The sequence below is a fragment of the Mastigoproctus giganteus genome, chromosome 2, assembly GCF_048544385.1.
Source record: "Mastigoproctus giganteus isolate SK-2022 chromosome 2, ASM4854438v1, whole genome shotgun sequence".
Classification (NCBI taxonomy): domain Eukaryota; kingdom Metazoa; phylum Arthropoda; class Arachnida; order Uropygi; family Thelyphonidae; genus Mastigoproctus; species Mastigoproctus giganteus.
In genome coordinates, this window is record NC_143576.1 from 115,862,332 (window position 1) to 115,889,590 (window position 27,259).

General features: G+C 37.7%; 1 protein-coding gene across 3 annotated transcripts in view; it reads right to left on the bottom strand.

Moving 5' to 3' along the window:
- LOC150089511 (uncharacterized) overlaps positions 1-27,259 on the bottom strand; it is a 258,840-nt gene that overhangs the window by 20,598 nt on the left and 210,983 nt on the right. For all 3 annotated transcript variants that reach the window (XM_090389530.1, XM_090389531.1, XM_090389529.1), the window contains exon 12: positions 7,846-7,893. In XM_090389530.1, the coding sequence (XP_090245656.1) occupies positions 7,846-7,893 (48 nt within the window). The remainder of the gene's footprint in view (positions 1-7,845; positions 7,894-27,259) is intronic.

The window sequence follows — 27,259 nt, forward strand, 5'->3', positions numbered from 1 at the left end:
TGTGGAAACGAATGCCTAAAAGAAGTTTCATATTGAAAGAAGAAAAAAACATGCCAGGTTTCAAAGCGGTGAAGGATCGGTTGACTTTATTGTTGGTTTTAACGCTGCGGGGGATTTAAAATTAATACCCCTTTTAGTTTATTTGGAAAAGGGCCAAAGTTCAACTCAAAATGCACACATTTTTCATGATTAAATTCATCAATTAAATTAAATTCATTATTTTAATTGGAATTTTAAATTTACTTTTGATACGCAAGTAGTTACCACATAATTATACGTATGCAATGCAGAATATTTTATATGCGCAAATATTTGAATATTAAATATTTTGACCAACATTTGTGCATCTTTTCATTACTGTTTATTATTCATTAGGAAATATCCTATGGCACTGACCGCAGCTCATAAATACATATGTTACCTTATGGGAAAGCTGCGCTCGCTTAGCGCGGATTCACTTAGCGCTCTGTTTTTCGGGAACGAATGATCAGCGTTAAGCGGGGGTCACCTGTACTTCAAGACACTGCTTACGCAAATGACACCCTGTTAGATTTTTTTTTTTTTTTTTTTTTTTTAAGGAGCATTAGCAACTAAGGCCATATTGCTCCGGGGATATGCGGTGGACATTCCCTGACCTTTCCGCATCCTCCGCATTTGGTGGTCACAGGCTTGAACCCCGGTCTAATCAAGAAGCATATGCTATGCACTGCTGCTCCTGCCCACTTGGCTACGGAGGCGCCACCCTGTTAGATAAAAGCGGAAAGGCCAAAGCCACCGTCAATAACCATTATGGCTCTTAGAAATAAAGGAACATGCTCTTTTAGTAAAACTGTTCTACCAGAATAATAATAACGCTAATGTAGCACTAAGTGAATATCAGAAACTTAAAAGTTTGCGTAAAGGACATTTAACTTTAGTGGGGCCTCAAAAACTAAAAAAGAAATTAGACTATAGACCAGGGAGTTAGATGTAATTTCAGGCAGAGGATAGCCACGCATCAGAACGGATGAAGTGGCAGTTGCAGCGGTAGTGCAATCAGTAGTGCCAGAGTTGTACCAAAAGACTTGAACCTTCCTTGGTCCACTGTACGTAAAGTGCTTCGAATAAATTTACACTGGTTCCCATACAAGATTCACGTAGTGCAAGAACTAAAGTCTTGTGATCAGCAACAACAAATGGAATTTGCTCTACTATTTCTGGCTCATACGGAACTTGACGATACATGAGCTTGAACAATCGTGTGGTCTGATGAGGCACATTTCACTCTTCGTGGGGCTGTAAATGCACAAAACTGCCGAATATGGGGAACTTCTCGTCCATCTGCAGTGCATGAAAGCCCCTACAAAGTCCATACATTACAGCAGGGGTCGGCAACCTTTTTTGAGTGACGAGCCATTTTTGATCAAATTAAAAAAAAGAGAGAGAGAATCCGAAGAGCCACACTTCAGCTCAAGCTGGGGAGGGGGAAGAGGTGGAGGTTAAGAAATGGAATAGAGTGAGGTGTTTTATTCAAAAAAATATATATTTTGAAATATTATTTATTAATAATATATCTAATTAATGTGACTTTTGCTGCTGAACTTCTTGAGCGAATCTCTCAACACTAGGGAAGTATGCCGTAATTTTGATCTTTAAGCATGCTGAGAGACTTGCATTGTTCGGACTGTTTCTTGATTTATTTTTAATATAGTTCATGTTTGAAAATATTTGCCCACAGAAATTCGAACCAAAAACTGAGAGAAGTCCAAACGCAAATATTTTCAAATTTATTAGATGAAATGCACAAGGCATAATTTCTTATGGGTATTGGTAATTAACTATATAATATCAGTGTAGATACACCACCATTTCTGAAGAAGACAACTCCTTGTACAACAAACCAACAAGTGCCAAGCCAATAATGAGTGATCAACGAGTGTGCATTTAGTCGATGATGATGATAAAGAATAAACATTCTTTAATGTTTGTAAGTCATAAATAATTTCTCTATTATAATTTGCTTGATTTTACAGGCTATGTTTTCATTTCTTTGGATAAATCAATCATTGTTTAAACAAACTAATTAGCTAATTTCATTGTTGGCTTACCATTCATTAACCCATATTTTTAACATTATGCCTATGGGTAATAAATTCCTGCTTTACGAGCGCACGCTAGGAACGAATTAAGTTGAGAACTACCTGTATTCCATCTCATGTTCGCAGTGCCAAATCTCTCCCCTGGTGGCGGAAATTTGAACTAAATTTTTTTTCTTCTACAAATTGCTTCCCCATACCCTAAATGACATACCCATCGATTTTCACAGTGCTAACTCTATAACCGCTTTGACACTTAAGGTCTCCTGAATAGGGAAAGTTATTTTATAACCACCTGGTACATAAAAAAAATTATTCCATGAGAAATATCTGCTGGAGGCTATGTTATAACATCTAAAATGGAGTACTGTGTTCACAAAAAGGAACCACTTAAATCACAATTTTCTTTTAATTCTAATCTAAGTAATCAAAGAATCTGGATGACTTGCTTTTTTTTTTTTTAAATGCAAGGGCACTCAAACTAATGCTTTCAATTATTTCTTGGATATCACTGTATGTAATGCTGGTTTAAATTGTGTTATGCACTTCATCTTTTAAGTTCTTAAATTTATTTTTTTACATATTCTTTCTTCTCTGGTCTCACTTTTGTAATTTGGGTCTTCAGTGTGCCCATACAGCGAGCACAACTGATCATCTATCCCTGTTACACAAAATCCAAAAGGTAACTACTCTCTCATTCCAAAAAATGGAATATAGAATTTTTCCAGTGGATGGCAGAGCCTTGAATTTCTTCTTTATCGACAAATCCTTGTTACCATTCTATACACTGCCATTTTGACTACAGTGCATAATGATGTATTCAAGTCTCATTTTTGGTACTGTTGAAAAAAAAAAAAAAAAAAACACTGCTTATGGTCTCTACCACTCCAGAAGATGGGCATAAGCCTGCACTCTCTGCTCCTTATATTTGGCATTAGCATTCATGGAACCCACCTGGTACACAACTTTCTTCAGTGCATTATTATTATTATTAGCCATATGGTGCAAGGAAGCCTGAGGCTTATGCTGCACCAGCCAAAAAAAATTCCCTGAGTTACCCTGATAGAGAGAGAGAGAGTGTCAGAAGTAGAAAGGAATCACCAAAAAAGAGAAGAATGATGATATCCAACTCAGGACCCTGGGTTTGCCAAGCACATACAAGGTGGTAGAAAATGAAAAAGACCTGAGAGTAATTGTGCAGTCAGATATGAAGTTTTCTGAGCAATGCAGACAGGCTGCCAGGGCAGGTCATGGGGTTTTGTCAATGATATACAGGAATTTTGCTAGCAGGGAAAAGGAGGTGATTGTCCTTCTGGATAAGGCAATAGTCAGGCCATGCCTTGAGTACTGCGTATAGGTCTGGAGGCCTCATTATAGGAAGGATGTAGATTTGCTTGAGTGTGTACAGAGAAGGGCAACAAGATTGGTGAGGGGAATGAAGGGATCCTCTTAGCAAGAGAGGCTGAAGTTCTTCAAATTGCCGTGGCTAGAGACTAGGCACCTGGGCGGTGATCTGATTGAAGTGTATAAGGCCTTGAATGGGTTGAGCACACTGAATTCTGATGGGATCCTTCCACTTGTTCAGATTACGAACCTAAGGGGGCATAAATCCAAATTAAGAAAAGACATGTAGAATAGATGTGCAGAAATTTGCCTTTAGCCAGCGGGTGGTTAATTGCTGGAACAAGCTTCTGTCTGTCGTTGTGGAAGTTGATAGGTTAAATAAATTTAAGGAGGAACTGGACAGGCATTTGGAGGGAATGGTGTGTTTTTTTTTTGTTTTTTTTTGGCTGATGCTCCATAAGCTCATACACTTGCTTTCTTCCATCACATGCCACCACTACTACTACATAGGCCAAGGAGCAGTGGCAGAATGTAATATAGCAGTATGAAGAGTAATCCTTTGTCCTTATTAGCATTAGCAGAGGCATTTGATGCAAGAAAGCAAACTTATGCAGCATCAGCCAAAAAAAAAAAAAAAAAACTTCTTCCACTTCACCCCTCTGTTCATTCAAAATACCTGTCCAGCTGAGCCTTAAACTTATTTAGGCTATCAACCTCCACCACAAGGGATGGAAGTCTGTTCCACCAACCAACCACCCGCTGGCTAAAGGCAAATTTCCACACGTCTATCCTACATCTGTCTTTCCTCAATTTGAATTTATGCCCTCTCAGGTGATTATTCTGAGCAAGAGGAAGAATCCCATCAGCATTGAGCATGCTCAAACCATTCAAGGCTTTATACACCTCTATCAGATCACCTCGCTGGTGCCTAGTCTCCAGACACTGTAATTTGCAAAACTTAAGCCTTTCTTCGTAAGAGCACCCCTTTGTTCCATTCACTAATCTTGTTGCCCTTCTCTGTACTCGTTCCAGCAGCTCTGCATCTTCTTGAAATGAGGCCTCCAGACCTGTATACAGTACTGTAGGTGTGGCCTGACCATTGCCTTATACAAGGGAATAATCACCTCCTTATCCCTGCTAGAAAAATTCCTATATATCATTGACAATACACCATGAGCTACTCTTGCAGCCCGTCTGCACTGCAGAGAACTTCATATCTGCCTGCACAATTACCCCCAGGTCCTTTTCATTCTCCACCACTGTCAGTGTAGTACCGCAGAGTTGATACGTTGCTCTGGGGTTGCTGTTTCCCATATGTAGTACTTTACATTTGTCAATGTTAAACTTCATTTGCCACCTCTCAGCCCATCTGCTCAACCTTTCTAGATCCTGTTGCAGCAGCATAGTGTCAGTGGTGTCCTTGACAACCCTGCCTACCTTTGTGTCGTCTGCAAACTTCAACATTAAGCTTGATATACCATCATCAATATCATTTATGAATACAGAAAACAATAATGGACCCAACACTGAGCCCTGAGGGACTCCACTAATAACATTAGTCCACGACGAGCAGTGTCCATTGATTACCACTCTCTGTCTTCTCCCCCTCAGCCACCCCTTTATCCACAGCAGCAATTTGCCTCCAATGTCACACTGCTCCAATTTGTGCAGCAGTCTTCCATGAGCAACAGTATCAAAAGCCTTTCTAAGATCCAAGTACATAATATCAAAGCTATTCCCTGCATCCAGTTCCTTTGTGACTGCATCATAGTATCCAATCAAATTGGTCAGGCAAGACTTCCCCTTAACAAAACCATGCTGTGTCCGAGCTATAACTGAAGACTTGTCTAAATGATCCTGCAATGCTTCTTTAACTAGTGCCTCCATTAATTTCCCTGGAACAGAAGTTAAACTCACAGGTCTATAATTACTTGTGTCAGCCTTTGATCCTCCTTTGTGAATTGGGGTCACATTTGCACATCTCCAGTCTGTGGGTACCTCCCCTGAGTCCAAGGAAGCTCTCATAATTATGGCTAAGGGTTTGCTTACTTCCTTTGCTGCCTCCTTTAATATAATTGGATAGATCCCATCCACCCCGGGTGCCTTTCTTGTGTTTATCTTCAACAATTTCTCCTCCACTTTACTCTCAGTTATTAGAAGATTCTCTAGCTTACTGCTAGAGCTGAATACACCTCTGGCTTTCCCCTCACTAAATAACTCCATGTGTGAATGTCGATGCAAAATATTCATTCAGTTTGTTAGCTACGTGAGCAGCATCATCAACAGTTGACCCATCGATATCAAGTGGACCAATCTGATTCATCCCCTTCCTTCTAGAGTTTACATAAGTAAAGAACTCTTTGATGTTTTTCTTTGCCTCCCTTGCCAAAGATTTCTCGTAATCTGCCTTCGCCTGCCTAGCCTCCTTTGTAACTTGGTTACAGATCAACTTGTATCTATCATAGGCTTCTGTGTCATGTGTTAATTTGTATGTATCCCATGCATGTTTCTTCTCTGCCATATGCCTCATCAGTTCATCTGACATCCATTTAGGCCTAAACCTTGAACAATATTTCTTAGTTGGTATGTAAAGCCTAATAGCTTCCAAGATAAGTTCTTTGAATCCTTCCCATTTTGCATTTGCTGTTGGTAACATCATCAGTTGGTCCCACTGTATAGAATTTAAATACTGTCTCAGTCCATCGTAGTCGCCTTTATGAAAGCAATAACCCTTCCCTTTACCCCTAATGGTAGTTACCTCTTTGAGTAAATCCCACTTCAGCACACTGTGATCACTGCCACCTAGTGGTTCATTTATCTGCAGATTCTTAATGCATGAAGAATCACTGCTGATGATCAAATCAAGAGTATTCCTCCCTCTAGTTGCCTCCCGAACATGCTGATGTAGAAAAAAATCATCCAATAAATCCGCAAAAGCCTTGCTAGTGTGTGAGTGACCAGCCCCCAAATTCCAGTCAATATCTGGGAAATTAAAATCTCCCATTATAAGACTCTCTGATTTACTGGCCCACTCTATTTCCCTGTACAGTTTCTTATTATACTCATCACAGTCATTAGGCCTATAGCATACTCCTACTCTCAATTTTGATCTCCCAATGCTTATGTCACACCAAACTGACTCGACACTGCACTGTCCAGCGATGTCCACTGGCTTCACTTCCTTGGATTTTATGTATTTCTTAACTAATAGCTAACCCCTCCTCCCTTCCTATCCAGTCTATCCTTTCTGTAGACGTTGTACTCCCCAAATTCCAGTATTATGGCACACAGATGTGTGGTGACAAATGAAGGAGTTGTAATCATACATCCAACAGTCAAGTATAATGGTGTGGGCTTACATAATGACTTGAGTACACTCATTGCAGTATATCACTATCTCAATGATGTAAGCTTATGATCATCCTGATGATTACTTGTAGCCCATGCTGTAGTTTTTTTGGATGTACAGGGAAACATCTACCAGGATGAAATTGCTACATGACAAGGTGTCCAAAGATCACGAAGAAAAGTTATCCATTTGCCATAGCTCTTCTATTCATCAGACATCAATCTTATAAAATGTGGGAATTTCTGGAGCAGTTCCTATGACACCGATTTCTGCAATCACAGGACTGTATAAATTGTCAACTTTCTCTGTGGACAAATAGTGCCAGATTCCTGTAGGTCAGTTTGTCTTGTGGATTATGTGTCACAAAGTTTAAGTGCTATCCACATGTGGTAACTGAACAGTACACTGACAGAGTTTCAGATGTTTTCACTGCCTGCACTGTTACTGGCCACTTTTATTTATTTATTTTTAATGAAAATACCAAACATGAAAAGTATCAGAACTTACAGTAATTAGTACTGTGCATAGGTTGTAGGTTGAGAAGACAGAAGATACTTGTTGACATTAGACTTGAATTTCAGCAGATTGTAATTTTTGGCAAAGGCATGAAGAAAGGATGTTCTAGAAAACAAGTGGAAGAGAAAAATTTGGTTCTGTGAGTTTTGAGTTGGGCAGTTTTGCAAAGGTATGGTCATTTGTTTTATACAAGTTGGAGTTACTGTCTCTCTCTCTACAAGTACATATTCATGGCTCAATTTATGGATTTTGGGTTTAAAATTCTGGAATAACTGCAAAAACTCTACTCCCTCTGCTTGAGATCAGCTAATTACTGTTCAGGATGAATAACCCAGAATATGTTCATGTATTTAAATGTTAGTTTTAAGTGTCTCTTTTTTAAAATTTTCAGGAATTTAGTAACATGTGAGTGCAGACTTAACTGAAAAATAAAAAAGAAAAACATGATAAAAAAAGTGATCTAAGATCAAAATTTTAGTTTCGTATAAATAATAATTATTGTGAAAAAGTATAGACAAAATAACACCAAATCAAACTTCATGTATATAGAAGATATATTACCTGTTTGCTGCAAACTTTGCATTTGACATTATCAGGATGCCCAGATGACTAAAAATAAAGGTTTGAAATATTTTTAGTAGTTTATATAAAAATGAAATAAAATTGTGATGTAAAAATTATCCGTTAATCTAATAAAAACTAAAAGGTACAGGCTGTTATATGAAACTTTTTTCCAAAGTAATGTTCAAATATGATCTTGCTCTTTAATGCTTTTAGCGACTGAATTTAATGTAACAAAAAACCAAAACTCAAAGTATGTAACAATCATAATTTATTTAATTTGAAATTCACTTTTTTGGCCTATAGCATTATTTTGTTTTTAAAAAACAAAATTTCCACATTTCAGAACATAAAAATATTTATTAGTAGTGTTGTTCAATTGTTGAACAATGTTACAGATTTTCAAAATTGAGGTTAAATATTTTCTTTTTGGTGTTGATACAAGTAAAAACAACATTTTGGATGCAGGGGAATGCCTCCACCACACTTTTTGCATTCCCAACTTGTTTCCTCCCTTACCGGACGGACACACACACACACACACACAGCTTAGAGAATTGTGTAGCTGGTGGAATATATGCATCAGAGCCATTTCTGTACATGCATTCTACCGACTATACCAAATTTTCTAAGCAGTGTGCACCGGTGCATAATGGCCTTTAGCTGCTGTTGCGCCGTAAAACCTCCAACAACAACAGTGTGCGCCGTGCGTGTGTGTCCAAGGCAAGCGGGCAGATCTGCTTCTGATTTCTTTCTCCCTGAAAAAGGTGTCCTCCGTGGGATCTGGAAAAGTGGCCCCTCGCATTTCGCCCCCTGTAGATAATGAGTAGGCTACAGAAATGTAAATAATACACCATTTTTTAATAATTCTAATTTATTTTGTTTTAATAGAATAAATGCACATTATTATTGTTTAAAACTCAAAGTTGTATGCAGTGTCCCTAAGGTAATCAATCACATTAAGATTTTGAAAGTGTTGGACTATTCTTTTGATTCTAGCAGAAATTGCAGCATACTTCTTGTTTCTTTGATTGCCTGAATTACCGGCAATTAGTTGTGTAATTTCAAAATTGTGCTGCCTTTGTTGTTTCTTTAAAGAATCAATGAATCGGTAAATATTTGGGAATAAAGTAACACAAGTTTTCTGAAATCCCCTGTGCCACCCCTTCCATTCAGTTGCTGATCATTCAGTGTTCGTGTGTAAACATTCCACAATTCGATGGCAAAAATGGGTAATTGTCGGCCTCTCCGTTGTCTTCTTCCAATATATGTATCTTCAAAGCAGTTTGCAATCATCATAGCTTCAATGGGGAAGTCATCAGCTTCAAGTAAATCTTCAAATGCTTGAATAACGTTAGCAGGAGGAATAGATGCCAATGCCAGAATCATTCAGATCCAACGAGCAAATTCAGTCTTGTTCATGTCGGGCTTTTAAACCTTCATTCTGTACATTTCGCCAAACGCTTTGGGAAAGATGGAAAAAAAACAACCGGTATTTACAATACCAGGAAATTCTTGTTGGAAGGCTTGCATGGCACTTTATTCGAAATCTGTAATAAGTCACTGGGGTTGTGGAGACTCGGTTGTAGATTTTTAACTTCTTGAAGCAACTTGACGCATGTGGCACGAGTTTTGTTTGGCAGAAGTGCATAGACCAGAATAACTGCATTGAATTGAACCACATGAATTGTATAAAGCTGCTGAAATGCATGGGTACTGTGCTAAAAGTTCCATCAGAAAACCACACCTGGCTATGCGCCAATAACTGAAGATTGTTACTAGTGGAAAAAATAAGTGCATGCAACCCGGGAGCAGTTCGTCCTGAGAATCATACATCAAAAACTGTTGTACATTGCCATCGATAATAATTTCTTGATAATTTTGTGGAATTATTAAGTCCTGGAGATTGCTCGGTAAAGCAGTAGTACCATTGTTGCATTGAACATGACAAATGGTTTAAGTGAATCCTTTTTAGGAAGTAATGCTGTGACATTGGCATGAGCCTCTGCAATTACTGATGCAAAAATTTGCTGTGGTCGTTTCTTCGTGGTTGTTGCATGTTGCCATATTTGACCAATCAATTGCAATGCTTCCGACCTTGCAGCTTGAGCTGCATGGTTATGTTTAGTTACGACTTTCACAACTGGGCCTTCCAAACCCTCTGTCCAAACACGCCCTTTGCAGGTGGAACGTTTTTCACAAACCCAGATTCCATGTTGTTCATCTAGAGTTCTCTTTGAAAACACAAATGTGGTTGTCATCATCTACCAATTTTCTTTTGCCTCTTATTGATGGAACACTTTTTGCCATTGTACACATAGGATTAATCAATCAAGATGCAAAAATAATATGCAGATATTGCAATGCTCAGCTTATTCATGCGATGCACCGCCAATAATGAGGCAGCGAAAACAGCAAATGTGTGCTGTCCACTGCGCCAGGAAATGTGAGGCGAGCCAGATGCAGGAACTTTTATTGTTTGAATTTAGACAAATCAGAACAAGATTCACTTGTTACTGAAAAGACTCCTATAAGATTAGTCACTGTTCCCTCCTCCCACGTCCGTCACTAACCACGTGACTATTGCCCTCGTGGTTGAGTATCAGTTAATCCTTTCACAACGGAAAGAGAACCCTGAAGACATACAAAAGGGAAGAAATTAGTTTAAAAGCTACGTGACAATTTGTACACAAATGTAATTTTGACAATTTGTTCGGAAAAGTTCGAGTAATCGAGAGTTTAACATTGAATCTCCACTAAAGAAGCTGGGACTGCAATAAAAATTCGAGAGTTGACTGTATTTACATTTTTGTAACCTACTCATCTACTGGGGGCGAAATGCGAGGGGCCACTTTCTATAAAGCATCCTCCATTGTGCATTTTTCTAATCCATCGTTCATTTAAGAAATTCTAGGAGAAATTCTGCTACTACTTTTCCCATACATAATGTGTGCATCTGCTATAATAATGCCCATTAGGTGAAAGAAAGGTTTCCTGCACGATCTAACACTTTTCTGAGGCACTTGAAGGAAGCAAAAATATAAACATCTGGTTTCTTCATTACTTCTTTTATCTTTTTCTCTGTGAATCATAAATAACACTAAGGCATCTTTTTATCATGCCATTTTATTGCTGATAAGCTTGATTTTTAGAAAGGAACATCTCCTTTCTACAGAGATGCATAGTACAACAAGCTGAATTACTGAAATAGTGTAGTGAACCACTTTTGCAAGAAAACAATGTAGTGCTTACCTATTAGCTTTGATGAAAGCCAAAGTTTTGTAATGAATACATGGTTCACATACTTAAGTGGAACATCCCCATATTCTTTCAATTCCCCTTAACCAGGCTATAAAAATAAATAAAAAAAAAAAAAAACCACCACCAGGCTGTTGGAAGAGATAACATTGCTTCATTATAAGTCTCTCTATGATATAAGTCTTTCTAAATAAAGTTGCCCAATAATACCAAGAGCAGCCTGATTTTTCTCAGACAATCCCTGCCCTCTGCATTGTCATTATTAGCAAAATGTAGATAAAGAGCAGCAACTGAAACCTATACAAAGACATTGTTTTGTGGAATATTGTGATTTATCTTGGGCAATGTCTCAAGTTAGAGAGCTATTAATGAAGTATATCCTTGATCTGATTACACTAGCCAACAATTTTAAGCAATGTTTTTGGATAACTTGAACGAAATTAACTGATTTTGACTAAATGGCATGTGCTGAAAATGAAAACACATCACATTTTCATGTTATGGCTTCATGCTCCTGTTTTTTTTCCAAAAATTGTGAATTTTTACTTATCTAAATGTACTTGACTACTTTTCTTGTAATTAATTGCTTGAAATAGAAATGACAACCAGTAAACATTCCAAATTGATAAAAAAATAACATATTTAAACTTTATAAACACCTATTTGGATTTAAGTAATCAATTAACCCACAAAAGTGGAGGCAAAAATAGGAAATCGTATTACTTACATTTACTTTTTTCCTCTTATGAGCAGAATGGTTCTCCCCCTCATTGCTGGATCCCATCGTCTTTGATACCTCGGCTCCATAGTGTAGATATCTTGGTGGAATCATTCGCCCTGCCTGTCACTGACAGATCCCAAGTTGTCGGGAAAGAAGTACAGGTGCAGGAGGCATATCTTCAGTGACATTTGGCATCCTAACTTTTGATAGTTATGCAACAATTCTTCTATCAACTCTTTATAGTTCTCTATTTCCTAAAAATCAACTAACAACAGCTCTGAAGGATTTCCACGCAGCTAATTCAGTGGCATTAAGTTTAGCTTCAAAGATTATCCTTTAAAAGCTATCCTTTAAATTTGTGGGCCAGAAATATACCTTCCTTCAACTTTGCATCACTACTTTTTTAGAAACTGGCTTTTTAAGTACTCGAAACCTTCACTATTTTTATCCAGAGCTTTTACAAAATTTTTCATGAGACCCAACGTAATGTGCAAAGGTGGAAGAAGCACCATTTCAGGTTCCACTAAAGGCATGCATGTCTGATGTTGAGTTTCCTGGGAACATATTCTTCTCTGATGGGCCATTCCTTCACAATATAATGATGTTCTACTGCTCGACTATCCCATAAACACAGGAAACAACAATACTTAGTAAAATCAACCTGTAGTCCAAGCAACAAAATGATTACTTTTAAATTACCACAAATTTTCCAATAATATTTCTTATAGTTTAAGGCATTTAATAGCAATGACATGCTATCATAGGTTTCTTTCATAGCCACTGAATGAGCCACTGGGACCAACGGTGTGATATTACCATTGTGTGGCAAAATTGCTTTTAGAAGAATAGATGAATAATCTCCATTCTTCAGAATTATGTTCAAACCCTAGTTCATCCATCAATCCGTTACATCTTTGCAGACACAAAGAGAACCTTCCATTTGATCATAACCCGCAAACTTTTCATTTCGGTTTCTAACCCAGAAATCCTCGTGGTTTTTGCCAGAAAATTCCACTGTTGCAACCTAGACCCTAATAGCTCAGCCTGTTGCTTTAAAAGATTTAAATCCCTAACCAAATCATTAAGTTAAATTTGCTCAATTAAGTATGGGGTTTATCATTTTCAGGATTGTAACTAGGATCGGCAGACATTGAGGGGGGAGCAGGGCTCTTGTGACTCTTACTCTTCTTCCGGAATAATGATTTCTTCACAACTAGGTGGAGGAATAGGGGGTTCGTGTGTGTGTGTGTGTGTGTGTGTGTGTGTGTGTGTCACTGGTCTTATTGCAGACGGAAGGTTGGGGTATTTTATTTTAACTCTATTTTTCCTTGAAAACCCCTCAGTATTTGTGAGGCGGAAATAACAATCTTTGAGGTGACTTGTTGGTTCTCACCAGATCATTGGAACAGCAAAAGACATTTTAGAATTGTTCTCATTCATTCATTCAGTCAGTTTTACATGGCACATTATACAGCATATATGCAGTGCCCACCTTTTATCCTGATTGCCCACATGACAACCAAAATAAAAACAATAAGCTTGTTTCTCCTTGTCTGTGATTGATTGACATTGCGACTTCACTATAAATTGTCCACAAACAGAGCAAAAACTGTTTGGTGAATTAATGCCCTCATGGCATTTTTGCCCCATTTCAAAAGACCAAAATAGAACTTTAAAACACCACAACCACTAGATCTTACAACTCAAAACTAACCCAAAAAATGTACATTTAAGGGCTAAAGACAGCTTGTAAACAAGTTGTCTTTTGCAGAGGTGCCTGGCTGCCAGAAATGTAGTAGAGTCCAAATGTGCTACTGCATAATAAGGATTATAGCAATATTACTCAGAGCAGGCACTCCTCACGGCCATAAAAGTAAAAAGAGATATTAGTATACCATTAAACAACACAGATATGTCGCTTTTGTTACAATAAATTTGATCGAGAAAGGTAGTGTGATGTTGGACAATTTCGTTGATTTTGAAGCTATTTTACATTTTTTTAAAAACTGTTTTGGCATTTTTCTAAATAATGTGATGTGATTGAAACTTTTTACTAAAAAAAAATTCATAATTGGCACATACAAATTAACAAAACATGCTTACTTTTACCCAGGTTAGCAAAACCTTGCTGACCAGTGTTATCAGAGTAACCCTTCATGCATTAAGAAGGTAAAGGCCTTTTATTTAGCAAAGGTGATTACAGCAGTTTCAGACAGTTTTTAAATTCTATGCATTAGGACTAACTGATGAAATTGCCAACAGCAAGTTCTAAATGAGAAGCATTCAGGGAGGCAATCATATAAGGTACTAGGCTTTTTATACAAACTAAAAGATACGGTTCAACCTAAACTGAGGTCAAATGAACTAATGAGACTTGTGGCAGAGAATAAAAATGCACGGGATGCATATAAATTATGCAGGTGAAGCAGATGCCTAGAGTAATTATAAACTAGTGTGCAATAAAGTCACAAAAGGAGGTTAGGCAGGCTTAGCCAGATTACAAAGTCTCTAGCAAAGACTTCTTTACTTACGTAAACACTAGAAACAAGGGGATAAATCATATCTAAACCATGATTATGAGAGTATCCTTGAGGAGATCTTGTGGATTTGAGTTGCCCGAAGTGTATTCCCAATTCATAAAGCCCCGATAGTTTGACTTCTGTTCCAGGGAAAAATAATGAAGTAATGCAGGACCACGTAGACAGGACTGCAATGATACTGCAGTCAAAGATTTGTTAAGGAGGCGATCTAGTCTGACCAAGCCGATTAAATACTATGACAGAGTAACAAAGGAACTGGATGCAAAAAATACTTTTGTCATCATATACTTAGATTTCCGAAAAGCTTTGCCACTGGAGGAGTGTGGAATTAAGGATGAGTCACTGCTAGGGATAAAGAGGTGATGGGCACTGCTCATCTTGGCCTAATGTTATCAGCAAAGCCACCCAGTGTTCAGTGCTGGGCACATTGTGTCTAAGTTTGCAGATGATAACAAAGGTTAGCAAGGTTGATCACAAAAATCAGGGCGCCTCCGTGGGTAGGAGCAGCAGTGCGTAGTACACACTTCTTGATTAGACTGGGGTTCAAGCCCATGACCACCAAATACGGAGGATGCGGAAAGGTCAGGGAATGACCACCGCATATCCCCGGAGCAATATGGCCTTAGTTGCTAATGCTCCTAAAAACCAAATAACAAACAAACAACAACAGAAATCAGGGTGTACTACTGCATCCATTTACTGTCCAACTTCAAACTTACAGAACCAACTTTTCATCTTCCTCCTTTATTCATTCAACTGCCATTTTCTGGAACAACCTTCCTTCGTATGTATTCCTGAAAATTACAGTCTACAGAAGTTCAAGTCCAATATCAACAGATATCTTCTTTCATCTTCCAAGAACGGTACTAAGTACTATAGGTTCTAATACATCTCGTGTTTGGGGTTTATATAAAAAAAAAAAACCCAAGGTCTACACAAATTAGGTATATGGATCATGATGTAATAGCTGAAGTTTAATGTTGACAAATGCAAGGTACTTGACATGAGGAGCAGTCATCCCAGATCAACGTACCAAATCTGCGGTACCACACGCAGGGAACCGAAGAAGGAAAAACATCTGTGGGAAAATGTACTGTCAGATATGAAGTTCTTTGAGCAGTGCAGACAGGCTGCCAGGACAGCTCATGGGGTTTTTTTGAATAATAAACAGTAACTTTGCTAGCAGAGATAAGGAGATGATTATCCCATTGTATAAGGCAACGATCAGGCCACATCTTGAGTACTGTACATGTCATTTTAGGAAGAATGTGGATCTGTTGGAACTGGCACAGAGAAAAGCAACAAGATTAGCGAGAGGAACAAAAGGGGTACTCCTACCAGGAAAAGTTTATTTCTGAAAACTGTAGTGTCCTCAGACTAGGCACCTGCAAGATCTGACTGATGTGTTTAAGGCTTTGAATGGTTTTGAGTAAGTGCAATGCTAATGGAATCCATCCACTCCTTCCTCTTGCTTAGAATACACACACACACACACACACACACAGGAGCATAAATTCAAATCGAGGAAGGATGGTTGCATGGTAGATGTGTGGAAATTTGCTTTCAGCCAGCGGCTGATCAAATGTCACACACTCCCATCCAGTGTTGTAGAGGTGAGTAGTTTGAATAAATTCAAGGAAGAACTAGGCAAACTGTCCGAAGGATGGAAAGTGCATTTTTTTTTTTGTCTGATGCTGTATTATAAGCTTGCTTTCTTGTATGATAACAAATAAAATAAATGTTCTTGTTTATACTCCGGTACAACCACCAGATCAGTGGAGTTTACAATAAATCAATCAATTCAAATGTTAGTCATATTTAGCAGTCCTGAACCCTGGTCAACTAAGAGCATGTGCTATTGCACTCTGAACCCTGACCACTCGGCTATGTCAGGCCTCCATTTGCCACTATTAATAGAGGAATACCAAAGATCACTGCAGACCATATGGAAACCTTTAACCAGAGCCGTGCTGAGGGCAAGGCAAACAAGGCTCTTGCCTCAGGCTAAAAGCTGAAGGGGGTACCACAGTGCCAGCTACAAGCCCGTTCAACCGGTTCTGTTGAACGTACTTCTAAATGGTCTAAATAATAATCATCTGTATCTTTTCCACATTTCTATCAACGAGCTTACCCCCATCTAAATGTCTTGTTACCCACATTATCATCACTCCAAGAGTACTTGTGTGAGTTGACTTAAACTTGCTAGAAGTAGAGCATATTCTTTGCTCTCAATGTGTATGTTTCGTTCGATATCGAACATTTAAAATAGTTTCCATATAACGAATGGATTAGGAGAGATTTAACTGGGAACACATTCTTTGCACCTCTGCCCTTCAAGCAATTGAGGCAATTAGTGCTGCTGCTAAGCATGAATTAACAATCAAAGGGATTACCATTCTACACCTTAGTGGTATAGTACTGGTAAAACTAATCCAACCGCTGGTTCCACACGCCCAGATGTCACACTGGTTATATGATTGGTTAACGTTTACCAGTATTCAATGCAGCAGGCAAATAATTCATTTGAAGTAAATACATGAAATTGCAGACTTACGTTTAATTTGCTTATCTGGATCAGTGTTTCGTATTTATATTTTGCAGTTACAAAATGGTTTGTTTATACCCTATATTTCAATTTTTCTCAAGGTAAGTAATTTTTATAATGAAAAGTATAATATAACAATGTGGAACTTATTTGTTAGCGTATGCATATAGCTTCGATTCTCTATACGATTTCAATTTTTAGCATTGCTTATAAATATCACGAAACTTACCTCCTAATCCCTATGGTTAAAATATGAAGAAATTAAAATGGGAAATTGCCAGTTTTAATTACTTTTTCCCGTGAGGAAAAAAGTGAATTATTTTACTGCAATTTAGAATTTAAAGTTTATTTCCAGAATTTCAGAATGATTTTGTTATTTTTGTTTGTTTCAGTATATTATATGTGAGATACGTTGTAAATTGCCTACATGGGTGGTAGAGGCTGACAGTTTGGGGAAATTCAAAGGTCATTTGGATAGTACCTTCGGGTCAGGGAAGTGCATTTATTAATTATTATTATTTATTTTTAATCATTGTTTTATTTGGGTTTTTTTTTTTTTTTTTTGCTGGTGCAGCATAAGCCATAGGCTTTCTTGCACCATGCGGCCATTACTAATAATAAAAAAAATAATAATTCTTTTCTTTTTCAAGAAATTGATAATTATTTATATCTTATTTTATTATTTTATCTAAATATTTTGGGGAGGCCAATTTTATTTTGCTTCCTGGCAGCACATAGCTGCCAATAAGCAGCATCACAGTGGTCCTGTGTTTTGTAAAATATTAAAATCGTTATAAAGAATAACAAGTCATTATTATTGTATCGTACCAGCACCTTTCAAACCAGCACCTTTGCTAGCAAAAAAACTTATCCCGCCAGTGCTATCACCACTTTCGCTAAAGTGTTGATAAAGGAGTTTTGCTTTTTCACGAATGATGAGTGAACTTAACGGAATTTTATTTTGAGTTCGGTCTTATATCCACAGATTTAAAGCTTTTTCCATTTTTTCTAATTTAGCATCACGAGTTACAGAGCAAATTTTTGAAGCAATTAGCACGTTTTCATGGACACTACAGTGGATTTTTTCTTCCGATTTTTTGATTGATCGTACCGTTGACTCACTGATTTTATAATGTTTTGCCACTGAGGAGACACTTTCACCATTAGAAATTTTATCTAATAACTCAAATTTATTCGCTAATGTCATCACCTTCTTTGATATTTTCACATTTCTCTTGTTATTCGTAGCCATATTTTTGTAGGGGTTAGAAAGAACTTGTCCACAATAAAGCCACTTTCTTCCATTAACACACTCGAAAAAGTCTGTTTTACACTGCAAAACGGTAGATTTATCATATTTGTAAGCATATCAATTTATAAATTGATAAATTTATTCAATTTATAAGCATATAAATTAAAAGCAAACGACGAAACCTTCCATGACAAGCGCATAGCACATGCTGAACAAGGATTAGCGAGAAACATCCACACTCGCGATTTTGTCACCCCTCTCCCCCCACCCACTGAGCAGTGTTTTGACTGGGAAAGATTATTTTAGCCAGGCCCATGTTTTTTTATGGCGGAAAATATTCATGGCACTTTAAAATTCACATTTTTTTAGGTTTCATTTTATATTAAATCGGCGATCGCGAATATGCGAATACAGATACCGCGAATAGCGCGGGTTTACTGTATTTACAAAGACAAAATTTTTTTATGAAAATGATTTACATGATATTATTTATATAAATATCTTTAATAATAACCGAAACATAGACTTAATAATTTACAGTAGAACCAGGATGAGGAGGGTTAGGTTGAGGAGGTAAATGTTTGGGTATATTTGGAATTAATTAAAATACAATAAATTTAAATTTGTTTTCTAGTAAAAATGGCATCAAAACAACTTAGTGGTAGTGAAGGCAGGAAAAAGTAAAAATGCAATGAAGAAGAAGATAACCGAAATATGGACAACAATTTACAGAGTTGGTCGAAGAAAGGGGAAAACAGACACCGCTTTCCCTTTCTTCCACACAAGCAAGTGAAGACAATGAAAACCACTTAGAAATCCTGTCTCTTGAAAAAGAGACCGCCAGAGGAAGAAATTAACTCAAATAACCAAAGAGAAAATGAGGAAGAGTTGGAAGTCCCACCTTTCGAAGAAATTTCAGGATATGTACAACGGACAGATGAAGAAGGCTCAAATCAATTTGATGTTAATGCTGACTCACCTGACCAGAACGATGTACAGTCGAAGATTCCACCTTTCGAAGAAGAAATTCCAGAAAATTTACAACAGGCCAATGAAGAAGCCAATGTAATAAAGATTAATTATAATGACCCACCATCATGGCCAGTAATATCAGACAAGATTGGATTTGTTTTGGTAGAGCATGGACCTGATCAAGGCAAGCATGCAAATTTTTGAGAATCAGTAATTAATGGCCATAAATTTTTAAAATAGTGGTTCTTTAAGAAATGTTCCAATGGTGAAACTATCACGTAATTGGTTGATGTATTCAAAATATTGTAAAGAGATATTTTGTTTTCTGTGCATTTTGTTTGGAAAGCATAAGCACATTAGAATCGAACATCTGTAATTTCAGAAAGGGTTCTAAGGATTGGAAGAACAGAATTGTTGATCATGAAAATGCAACAAATCATCAAAATGCTTTTTTAGAATGGAAATGTTTCAAAAAAAAAATTGAAAGCTGGCGGACTCACTGACAATGTTTTGCAAAACATTATAACAACTGAAACAGAAAAATGGTGAAGCATTTTGAGAGTCGTTTTAGATGTCATGTTTTGTGCCAAGAATAATCTTTCTCTTAGAGGATCAAATAAACAAATTGGGAATGATAATTAGCATTAGCATTAGTAGAGGCATATGATGCAAGAAAGCAAGCTTATTCAGCATCAGCCAAAAAAAAAAACAAAAAAAAAAAAAAAAAACACACCACTCCCATTTCACCCCTCCGTTCGCTCGAAATACCTGTCCAGTTGAGCCTTAAATTTGTTTAGGCTATCAACTTCAACAACAAGTGATGGAAGTCGGTTCCACCAACCAACCACCCACTGGCCAAAGGCAAATTTCCACACATCTATCCGACATCCGTCCTTCCTCAATTTGAATTTATGCCCTCTGAGGTGATTATTCTGAGCAAGATGAAGAATGCCATTGGCATTGAGCATGCTCAAACCATTCAAAGCCTTATACACCTCTATCAGATCACCTCACCGGTGCCTAGTCTCCAGACTCTGTAATTTGCAAAACTTAAGCCTTTCTTCGTAAGAGCAACCCTTTGTTCCATTCACTAATCTTGTTGCCCTTCTCTGTACCCGTTCCAGCAGCTCTACATCCTTCTTGAAATGAGGCCTCAAGACCTGTATACAGTACTCAAGATGTGGCCTAACCATTGCCTTATACAAGGGAATAATCACCTCCTTATCCCTGCTAGAAAAATTCCTGTATATCATTGACAAGACACCATGAGCTACCCTTGCAGCTCGTCTGCACTGCTCAGAGAACTTCATATCTGCCTGCACAATTACCCCCAGGTCCTTTTCATTCTCCACCACTGTCAGTGTAGTACCGCAGAGTTGATATGTTGCTCTGGGGTTACTGTTTCCCATATGTAGTACTTGACATTTGTCAATGTTAAACTTCATTTGCCACCTCTCAGCCCAACTGTTCAACCTTTCCAGATCCTGTTGCAGCAGCATAGCATCAGTGGTGTCCTTAACAACCCTGCCAACTTTGTATCATCTGCAAACTTGGACATTAAACTTGATATCCCATCATCAATATCATTCATAAACACCGAAAACAACAACGGACCCAACACTGAACCCTGAGGAACTCCACTAATAACATTAGACCACGTTGAGCAGTGTCCATTGGTTACCACTCTGTCTTCTGCCACTAAACCATCCCCTTATCCATAGCAGCAATTTGCCTCCAATGCCACACTGCTCCAATTTGTGCAGCAGTCTTCCATGTGCAACAGTATCAAAAGCCTTTCTAAGATCCAAGTATATAATATCAAAGTTATTCCCTGCATCCAGTTCTTTTGTGACTACATCATAGTATCCAATCAAATTGGTCAGGCAAGACCTGCCCTTAACAAAACCAAGCTGTGTCTGAGCTATAACTGAATTCTTGTCTAGATGATCCTGCAGTGCTTCTTTAACCAGTGCCTCCATTAATTTACCTGGAACAGAAGTTAAACTAACAGGACTATAATTACTTGTGTCAGCCTTTGATCCTCCTTTGTGAATTGGGGTTACATTTGCACATCTCCAGTCTATGGGTACCTCCCCTGAGTCCAAAGAAGTTCTCATAATTATGGCTAGGGGTTTGCTTACTTCCTTTGCTACCTCCTTTAATATAACTGGATAGATCCCATCCACCCCAGGTGCCTTTTTTATGTTTATCCTCAACACTCTCTCCTCCACTTTCCTCTCAGTTATTACAAAATCATCCAGCTCACTGCCAATGTTTACTTTACCTACATCATTCTCCTTCCTGAATAACTCCTCATGCGTGAATGTAGATGCAAAATACTCGTTTAGATTGTTAGCCACCTGAGCAGGATCCTCAACTGTTGAACCATCAATATCCAGTGGACCAATCCAATTCATCCCTTTCCTTCTTGAGTTTAAATAAGTAAAGAACTCTTTTCTGTTTTTCTTTGCATCCTTTGCCAAGGATTTTTCGTAGTCTGCCTTTGCCTGCCTAATCTCCTTTATGACTTGGTTACAGACCAACTTATATCTATCATAGGCTTCCATGTCACCCATTAATTTGTATGTATCCCATGCATTTTTCTTTTCTGCCAAATGTCTCATTAGTTCATCTAACAACCATTTAGGCCTAAACTTTGAACAATATTTCTTAGTTGGTATGTAAAGCCTGGTAGCCTCCAAGATTAGTTCCTTGAATGCTTCCCATTTTGAGTTTGCTGTTGGTAACATCATCAGTTGGTCCCACTGAATAGAATTTAAATACTGTCTCAGACCATCATAGTCACCTTTACAAAAACAAAAACCCTTCCCTTTACCTCTGATGGTAGTTACCTCCTTGAGTAAATCCCACTTCAACACACTGTGATCACTGCCACCTAGTGGTTCATTTATCTGCAGATTCTTAATGCATGAAGAATCACTACTGATAATCAGATCAAGAGTATTGCTCCCACTTGTTGCCTCACGAACATGCTGAGTAGAAAACAATCATCCAATAAATCCACAAAAGCCTTGCTAGTGTGTGAGTGACCAACCCACAAATTCCAGTCAATATCTGGGAAATTAAAATCCCTCATTATGAGACTCTCTGATTTACTGGCCCACTATTTCCCTGTACAATATCTTATTATACTCATCAGAGTCATTAGGCCTATAGCACACTCCTACTCTCAATTTTGATTTCCCTATGCTTATGTCACACCAAACTGACTCGACACTGCCCTGTCCATCGATGTCGACTGGCTTCACTTCCTTGGACTTTATGTGTTTAACTAATAGCATAACCCCTCCGACCCTCCTGTCCTGTCTATCCTTTCTATACACATTGTATTCCCCAAATTCCAGTTCCGCATTCCTTATATCTGTGTGACAACCACATCTCTGATATCCCAACAATATCTGCCTTTGATGTTTTGAGCAATACCTCAAATTCATCAAATTTATTTACCAAACTCCTAGCATTGGTGTACACGCAGGTATACATGCACCTGTTTCTATTCTTGGCTACCCTAACACAACCCATGTGTTTACTTGTACCGCAATAACTCCCAGCAGTCTCTGAAATATCCTGCATCTTGTTTTTCAGGCTTCTGCTCATTTCAATAGAAGCAGTGCAAGAATCACTTCCACCTCTGCCAGTGGCTACTGTTAATCTATTAGTCCTTGTATCCCCCCCCAACTAGCAGTTTTCCAACCCACCTAACTCTGCCTCGACAGCATCAGCAAAAATTCTTGCACCCTTTCTATTTAAGTGTATCCCATCCCTGTAGAAGCAATCTCTCCTGTTAACAAGTACAGTCCAGGCTGCAAAAAATTCTACCCCTTGAGCCTTGCACAATCCCTCCAGGGCCGAATTGATCGACAAGGCTCTTATCATATACTCCCTCCTATCGTGTCTGGGCAGAATTGCAGACACTTTCAAATTCAACCCTAATTCACGGCTTTTTTCCAACAGTGACCTGTACTTGCTAAGTAATTCCGCTGGTCTCCTACTCTTAATATCATTAGTGCCAAGGTGTACAACTATATCACCTTTTGTGCCCTTAAAAGATGATATCTGCTCTGCAACATCATCAACCTTTGCCCCTGGCAGACATACCCTGGTCCTATTCCACCTATCCCTTTTACAAAGCATGTTCCCCGTTTCCCTGACAATAGAGTCACCAACAACTACTAGTTCCTGTGGGACCAGCGCATTCTGCCTAGGGGGCTGCCCCTGTGTTGCCTGATGACCAAGTGCAAGCTCTGGCGTTGATGTGGGCGGCTGAGAGCTTGATGAGCCCCTCAATTTATTTCCTTTGAGGGCATCCACCCTGTCCTTCAAGCTCTCATAAAGGCCCATAACAACGCTGAGTTGTCGCCTGATTTCCTTGCACTCCTTACATCGTGCACACACACAAAGACATCCCCCTTGGCAGTATCATGTCCCGTACCCGACTGCTCCGCAAACCTCAAGCAAACAGTGCATTTTAAAAGACTGTGATTCAGAGGGCAACTGCCCCCCCTCAGTTCTCCCCTGAACCACAGCAATCCCATTAGCTTAAGCCTTTTGCTTTGCTGCTCTGGTCTGAGTCATGATTCCGATTTAATTCAATAAAATTTCAAAACAAAATTAAATCCTTAAGTTATATCCCAAAACATTTATAACGCTATATTTATTTTTTCGGTATCTAGTGTTTTCTACGAGTTCCCTTTATATAACTTCCGTATCACGTGTAACACTATAGTTATGTATTAATTATATATAACGACTTAATCGTAACAAATATATATATATTTTAATATATATATATATATATATATATATATCTGATAATTAAAATAAATATGATATTTAAAATAAAAACATCAGCCAGTAGTACGGCAATAATACAGAGCGAAACGAAACGCAAAATAATATAAAATAAACAAACAGGGAAGGGAAAGTAGAGATAATAGGACCAAAAGGTAGTCGATAATCCCCTGTATAATTTAGTCAATTAAGTCATTAAACCCAATTAATAAAAAATGATGTAAATTTAAAATAATGCCAATTATAAATAATTTAGCGGTACCCCCCCTCGAAGGTACCAGTTCCAAAAGACGTGAAATATCACCAAAAAAGGTTAAAGAAACTACCAAAAACTAAAATATCAAAATGATAGACTGACCATCATGCCCCATATTGACAGAGGACCACGAGGCTAATAATGGTCATGGAATCGCTGCATTTCAATCGTCATACAAATCATCGCAAAGGCAGAAATATCGAAGAACCAAACCACCCCTCCATTCTCCGATAGATCAACCAATGCAGAGGATTTGCATGGCGGTGGTCCTTATGCAGCGAAAAATAATCTATAGAACATAGTGGGTTGATATGCTAAATAAGCAGCGCCTGTGCCGCCATCTATTCTTTTCCTTTCTATTATATAAGCTGGTTAAGCTTGCATTATGTCAGTGGTGTGGCTCTGATCAAGAGTGCTGTCTGTTCTATAGATTATTTTTCGCTGCATAAGGACCACCGCCATGCAAATCCTCTGCATTGGTTGATCTATCGGAGAATGGAGGGGTGGTTTGGTTCTTCGATATTTCTGCCTTTGCGATGATTTGTATGACGATTGAAATGCAGCGATTCCATGACCATTATTGGCCTCGTGGTCCTCTGTCGATATGGGGCATGATGGTCAATCTATCATTTTGATCTATTATTTTGATATTTTAGTTTTTGGTAGTTTCTTTAACCTTTTTTGGTGATATTTCACGTCTTTTGGAACTGGTACCTTCGAGGGGGGTACCGCTAAATTATTTATAATTGGCATTATTTTAAATTTACATCATTTTTTATTAATTGGGTTTAATGACTTAATTGACTAAATTATACAGGGGATTATCGACTACCTTTTGGTCCTATTATCTCTACTTTCCCTTCCCTGTTTGTTTATTTTATATTATTTTGTGTTTCGTTTCGCTCTGTATTATTGCCGTACTACTGGCTGATGTTTTTATTTTAAATATCATATTTATTTTAATTATCAGATATAATTAGGCATCATGTGGAGGATGTGCATTTGCTGCCTCTAATGATAGCTACATAGCCATATTTATTTATTTTTATTACTTTTGCCTAACTTTTACCTCACATAATAAATATATATATATATATATATATATAAATATAGAGTTAAAAGTAAAATTTAATTGACAATAAAGTTTATCAAGATTAATAGATTTACTGATTAATTGACAATATTATATTATGCACTATACTACACTATGCTTATGCTATCATGTAAAAATAGCGGGAATTCACAAACGGAACTTCTACGGACTCGTAAGTATTGATTAGCTTCCAAATCTCGCTATCTCAATTTAGAATAAACTAAGGATCCTGACTAGGTCTGTAATCTACTTATAGAAGATAATTTAATATAACAATTGGTTAATAAATCGACTAAATTTGGTTAAAAAAAAAAAGACCTCTCGTTCAATTTGTAACACGTGGATTTGATACCGTTACCGATACTAAGTAATACCTACAAAATCTCTATCTAAGTTAAACTTTAAACTAAGTATTGTAACTAGGAATATAAAGCTACTCTAGAAATAAGTTAATGACAATTTAAGCTAATAAATCAGGAAAAACTTCTCTGTTCCAAGAGCGTCAAAGAGCTTCGTCCGCACAGGCTACTCTCGTACCCAGCAGCAATCCAGGGATATTTTTAAATTTAATTGAACTCATAAGTCATTATAATCCCAATCTAAAGCAACATATTTCTACACCCAAAGCACATTGTGTTAATTATTTGTCCAACAGAGAACAAAATGAGCTTATTTCACTCTTGGATAACTATCATCATCAGCCATTTTCAATTTACTGTAGGATGAAGGCCTCTCCAGAAACTTTCCAGTTCCTTCTGTTTTGTGCAATGGCCATCCATTTACTACCCACAAACTCATGAATTTCATCTATCCATCTCCATTGTTGCCTTCCAGGTTTTCTTCTAGCTCCTCTTGGGTACCAGTCTGTTATTTTCTTAGTCCATCTGTCATCATGTCTTCGAGCTGTGTCCTGCCCAAGACCATTTTTGTTCTTTAGTTTTGATAAGAATGTCCTTTACCTGAGTTTGCTGCCTAATCCATGTGTTTCTATTCTTATCTAGCAGTCTGATTCCCAATATAATTCGTTCCATTCTTCGCTGTGTAGTTCTCAGCTTCTCTTCCATTCTTTTGGTGAGCGCCCAAGTTTCACATTCCATAAGTCATGGTGGGGAGTATACATTGGTTCATTATTTTATGTTTCAGACAAACTGGGATATTGCTCTTCAGTATGTGACTATACTTCCTGAATGCTATCCATCCAAAATTTATTCTTCTCTTGACTTCTAGCCATTTATCATTATTACAGCTATGACTCAACCTTTTCAACTACTGCTCCTTCAATCATTATATCCCTTTCTGTGGCATACTTGTTCATCATTACTTTTGTTTTAGCCATATTCATTTTTAGTCCAAAATCCTTACTAACTCTGCATAACTGATTAAGATTTTCCTCTAATTCTTTGGGATCGTGGCTTATGACCACAATGTCATTTGCAAATCGTAAATGGTTTAGGTACTCTCCATTTACATTGACTCCTTTCTGCGACCAGTCTAATCATCTGAAAGCTTCCTAAAGGGCAGCAGTAAACAACTTCGAAGATAGTGTCTCCTTGTCGAACTCCTTTCTCAATTTTAAATTTGCTACTGTCTTTGTCTAATAAAGGAGGTAGCATTCTCATATATTTTCTTCAAAATCATAACATATGGGGTATCTATGCCGTGTCTTTCCAGTGCCTGAAACATTGCCTTTACATATTCCATAAATGCCAGGCATAATGGTGTTTTATATTCATTTGCTTTCTCCATTAGCTGTGATATTACATGAAGGTGATCTATAGTTGAGAATCCTGTCCTAAAGCCAGCTTGCTCTTTCAGTTGATTCTCATCAAATATTCTTTCTAATCTGTTAGTAATAACTTTGTGAACAACTTTTGTTGGGATACAAGTTTAGGGTTTTAATTTTGTATTGAAATTGAAATTTTATTGAAATTAAATTGAAATCATGACTCAGACTAGAGCAGCAAA